The sequence below is a fragment of the Primulina huaijiensis genome, chromosome 3, assembly GCF_012295235.1.
Source record: "Primulina huaijiensis isolate GDHJ02 chromosome 3, ASM1229523v2, whole genome shotgun sequence".
Classification (NCBI taxonomy): Eukaryota; Viridiplantae; Streptophyta; class Magnoliopsida; order Lamiales; family Gesneriaceae; genus Primulina; species Primulina huaijiensis.
The window spans coordinates 4,202,585-4,207,629 of NC_133308.1; the positions used below are offsets into that span (position 1 = coordinate 4,202,585).

Sequence of the window (5,045 nt, forward strand, 5' to 3'; positions counted from 1 at the left end):
AAATGAGTTACCAGTCATCTATGTAACGATATAACTTTAAACTTATATAATTTTATGAAAGCTTCAAACTATGTGATGTAACACGGTAACATCAAACTCCACGAGTGTTAACCATGTCGATCTTTAAAAAAAATAAAAAATTGATGTCTTCTTTTGTTCATGGTAAAAATTTGAGCTTTCCCTTATAATGATTAATTTGCGCGCAATCAAATTCACGGACTCATTGTGTGCATCGAAACATTTATATTGCATGTCCAAATTAATTTATTATAAAATTTTGACACTAATATTAATTTTATTTTTTCCTAACCACATTTTACAAAGTTAGAAGTGGTCTCCATTTATTATATTAAATAATATATTAACAAACTCGTGATCTTGGGTCTGAATTTCACATATCGTTGAATGTGACGTATGATTAAATGAATTGTTCCTATCATCCCGACACGACAGTATACATATACATACATTCACATATAAATATATTTCACTCTCATGTTATTATTTAGTAGTGATAAATATTAATATGTGTGTGTGTGTGTGTGTATATATATATAATCAATTTGGGTTACAGATCGGTCGAATCCATTCCATTTGAAGCACAAAATATATCGAGATAATTTATGAAAAACAACAAACCTTTTTACATTAAATAATAAAGATTTTGGAACTGGATAAGTACAAATGGACCTTTAATTTATTTAATTTGCATATGTAAAATTAAGTAGCAAAATCCAAAAGATTATTGAGGAGCTAGTACTGTGATCTTCTCCAGCTCAATTAGTTGGTTGTTTGTTGTTGGCTTCCAGCTTCAGTCCAAATTGAATGTGAGGAAAATGTGCCCACTGCTTCATGCATTAACAAAATTGTACTTCACACATTAATTGTTCGTACTTCGTCTTTCTTTTTTCATATATCTGAAATATATAATGCAACTTTTTCATTTTTGTTCTTTTTTTAGTATATTAAATAATCATTCATTGAACAAGGATAAGTGTTAAAATTTCTACATGAAATTTACTTTTCGAATAACTTTATTATGCGCATAATCTTTCTAAATATATGTGACGGATGGATGGATGATGAAGGAGTGTATACACACACACACACACACACATTTGAATAAGGATTACTTACATTTTTTGCGGCTGTACTAAAAGCTTCTCTGTGGCTAATTTCAGGGTTGCTAGCCTTAATCCTCTGAATCTCTTCCCTGGAATTGTTATTTGTAAATAATGGCATTTTGTGTTATCGTTGAAACATTTGATCATTTGAAATGAATAAGTATATATATGGGAGAGTGTTGAGTACTACTACTCACTTTATGAACCTGTTGTATGCAGACGGGACGCGTTGTCTTTTCTCTGGAGCTGTACAAATTCATTTTTAGTTAGAAATCTGACAACAGGAAAAGTGAAACACTAGCTCTTTGATTCATTTTCTCTTTTTATTTATTTTTCCAGGAACAAAAGTGTATGTATTTTTTTTAGAACAAATTTTATTTATTATGAGTTATGAATTCCAAATATAATGATAATTCTCAACATTCCCACTTCCCAAGACACTTATTCAAAATTGTACATTTACAACATAAAATTGAAAAATCGGTCTTTTTTTATATTTAATTTATATTGATTGATAAATTTTAGTTTTAGTCATCTATTATTTCAAGTATTATTGCTAATATGACATTGTATATGTCATAATAGATCGTTAGTGCTAATATGAGCGCATGATAAATCACTAAAATTGCAAAAAAAAAAAAATAATAATGGATTATAACTAAAATTTGACAATACATATGATTAAAATCACAAATAAACAAATATATATGACCAAAATTGTTGTTTTTCCTTTAGAATTAGTTCAATCAATGCTCTAAAATTTTCGCCATTTAGCAACTACAGTAAATTATATTTGCTCAGAAAAAACCTAGACATAAATTTCATTCCTTAATGCATATTCAAAGAACACATATTTCTCTCCTGAAATGATGAAAACAAAAGGGTAATATACTCCAACTTGATTAATATGGCAAATATGTTGATATTTTGTAATTAATAAAAGCATTAGATTTAAAAACTAAGAACTAATACACTTTAAAACAGCATGATATATGTCAAATTTCATCCCATCAAATTAAATTTTCAGAAAAAAAAACTGAAGATTTTACATAAATTCCCATATTCAGATTTAACAACGTGAAATGGATAAGTAGACAGAAAAATGAACGAGCTTACGTCGGATTGGAGGTGTCTTAGGTTGTACATGTTCAGCCTGGAATGTAGCAAACATGTTGCTCCTGGAAGATGATCCGATATTGTCCTTAACACCACCAGGAATATGGCTGGAATGTTGTTTCTGTATCTTAATCATGAATAAACAAATTAAATTAATTGTAGCAGTAAAAATCAGGCATGTTTATTTGTATTATATTATATGTATATATATACACACACACAATAGATCAACATGGAAACTTGTGTATTTTAATTTGGCCATATATATTAATTGTGATCCGTGATTCCAGGGGAAGAAAACCTGGAAATCTTGAAGGTAAAAAGACTGAAGCAATGCTCCCACATTAACAGACAGCAGATTTGCGCAGTGCCCGCATCTCACGGTCACAATGTTGAACAAGCTGCTGCATGGAACATTAACCTGCCCACCACCACGTCGTTATATAAGTAAATTTTCATAATATTTAATGTTCTTGTTTAGATTATGTCCAAAATGGAAACTTTTCTTTGAAAAAACAAAGCAAAACCTAAACAGTAAATAAACCCTTCGCCTCTTGGTTTGATCAGAAGTACTTTTTCAGAAGAAGATCAAAGAACGTGTAAAATCTTCATATCTTGCTAATATATCATGACCTCAATTGACGCACATGAAATACCATACGAGAAGCAAGACAAGAAACTGTTTTTGAGTGGAGTTACTGCAAGAAACGGCATGCATGCTACGGTCAGCAAACAAAAGGGAAAAAAATTTCAAGATTTATCCTTGCTACCCAATTAATTATTCTGATGAAAAAAGGTACTAAAATGGGTGAAAATTGGTCGCGCTTGATCTTGCAGACGGATGGGAATTACTAAGGAGTTAAATCGGGAGACACATGTGTAGCGTTCAGAATGTACGAAAGACTGAGGCCAATTCTTGGATAATTACTGGAGGTAATTAATTGAAAGACACCACAAAGGCTTTCACATGGGTGATTGATTAGTTGAAACACCCAAAGGGACTTGCGCTTCTTTCTTTCTTTGTTTTTTTTTTCAATCAGTGCTTCTGACTTTAATTTCTGGTGCTCTCTGACACCATCACTGAGTGAGGTAATGTGTGAGAGAGAGGAAAACGACGTGAGAGATCATATGGAATCATAATTTTCCTTTAATTAAGCTGCCGATACAGAAAAGAAAAGGGCTCACGGCTTTTTTTTAAAAAAGAAAATTTTGCTGTTAATGATTTAGTTTTGGCAGGGCTCTGCAGCAAGTTCTTGGCTAAAGAATGAACCAAGCAACGGAGAATCTCAGATCCCACATCATGAAATGAACAAGAACAGTTGAAAAAAATCAGGAAAAAAAAGTGGAGTGAATTTGCGAGAACAGAAGCACCCATTTTCGACACAGTAGCACACGTTGGCGTGTCTGTCGGCATCAAAATTACGACTCATTAATGGCTCTGCAACTGCACCAGTACGAAGAAGGAAAGAAAACTTACAGGAGAAAAGACAACTGATAGTATAATTTAAATAACAGAAATCATTGATTAATCTGATTAGATTAATTAAAACTACCCTCGAAGTTATATTATCATTGCCATGGAACTTATAAATCTGGATACTAATTGATCCTGGAAAGATAGATGCGGGGAACTCTGAGGATGCCGAAGTTAGAAAAATTAATTAAGAACCCAAAAAAAAACTGCAAAATACAGCTTATTAACCATAAGCTCCATGTATCAAAATGGAAAATAGGGTTTTTGTTTGTTGAAAAGGTACGAAGATTCTTGCTGTTTTTGTAGATCTCTCATTAGGGTTCTGAGTGAAACACGGAAGCATCTGATCAGAAGAGTACCACTCGAAGAAAAAATAAAATGAGAAATCAAATTCTATCATAAAAATCACGCAGAATATCAAAGTACGACTGATATATAAATCCTTGTTCAAGAATCTTGTAACATATAAGTCCAAATGAAAATTTTGGATCACTTTTCGTTCATATATCTTATCTATATTCGTATTTCAGCAGCCAGTTTTATGACAGAAACATTCATCAGTAAAAAAGAAGAAGAAGAAGAAATCATCATAAAATGCCATGTGAAATTAATCCTCTAGAAATTCAAACCTAACCGAAGAAAAATAGTCACATATCATAATCTATAAAATAAATTAATTAATTCAAGAATATATTATGACACGCTCCAAAGCTCGCCAAGGGTTGAAAGATTGAAAAATTCTTAGTATTTACCACTAGAATGGTGTTGCAGAAGTTGCAGTGAACGTAACAAAAACGGTCGGAGGAATTTTCCCCTGACATTTTAGCCGGTTCCATGAATCGCCGATGATCAGTACTGCAGTTATAATTCAAGTATATATATATACGCAAAAGTAAGGAAATTAAAGAAGATCTAAGAACTTTCCTATAGAATCATACAGCTGAACTGCACAAGAAATTAAATTAAACGTACAAAGCTAAAGCAGATCAAGAACTGCGGAATATTTTGAGTTCATCCGCTTCTGGCTTAAGCAAGACAAGCTGGAAATTAACTAGGGAGTGGAGAAAAAAGTAAAGAAATGATAGAAAGAAGCTAAATTAATGAAGAATAGATCAATATATAGATATAATTTTAACAAGAGTACACGTAAATTTGCATAGTAAAGAAAGAAAAGACTGGGAAATTTAATTTGTCCCTATTTAATGAGATCATGACTGGTCGATATCCCCGAAATGACATGACGAAACATAGTCTCTCACATTAATCACTGTATACATATATGCATACGTATATATATGTCCACCAATTTTAATATTATTTTCTTTTTTTAG

At 31.7% G+C, this 5,045-nt stretch overlaps 1 protein-coding gene across 4 annotated transcripts; it reads right to left on the reverse strand.

Moving 5' to 3' along the window:
• Window positions 1–759: 759 nt before the first annotated feature.
• LOC140973194 (putative axial regulator YABBY 2) lies at window positions 760–4,866 on the reverse strand. 4 transcript variants are annotated; one of them, XM_073435805.1, is made up of 6 exons: window positions 4,467–4,866; window positions 2,542–2,661; window positions 2,241–2,361; window positions 1,322–1,370; window positions 1,138–1,213; window positions 760–848 (listed from the first exon to the last, which is right to left on the reverse strand). In XM_073435805.1, the coding sequence occupies exons 1-6, from the start codon at window positions 4,548–4,550 to the stop codon at window positions 777–779; spliced, it is 522 nt and encodes a 173-aa protein (XP_073291906.1). In that variant the 5' UTR covers window positions 4,551–4,866; the 3' UTR covers window positions 760–776. The 4 variants fall into 4 exon arrangements, with proteins under 4 accessions (XP_073291906.1, XP_073291907.1, XP_073291904.1 ...); XM_073435806.1 differs by having other exon boundaries at window positions 760–845; window positions 4,467–4,863; XM_073435803.1 differs by having other exon boundaries at window positions 2,241–2,367; window positions 4,467–4,862.
• Between the last annotated feature and the right edge of the window lie 179 nt (window positions 4,867–5,045).

What these genes read in the sequence shown, in the direction of transcription:
- LOC140973194 (XM_073435803.1), bottom strand. Translation starts at nt 4,550, where the DNA reads ATGGAACCGGCTAAAATGTCAGGGGAAAATTCCTCCGACCGTTTTTGT. An exon ending in TCTGCAACACCATTCTAGTG is followed by an intron (nt 2,662 to 4,466) that starts GTAAATACTAAG and finishes GGTGGTGGGCAG; the next exon opens with GTTAATGTTCCATGCAGCAG. An exon ending in GCATACAACAGGTTCATAAA is followed by an intron (nt 1,214 to 1,321) that starts GTGAGTAGTAGT and finishes TAACAATTCCAG; the next exon opens with GGAAGAGATTCAGAGGATTA.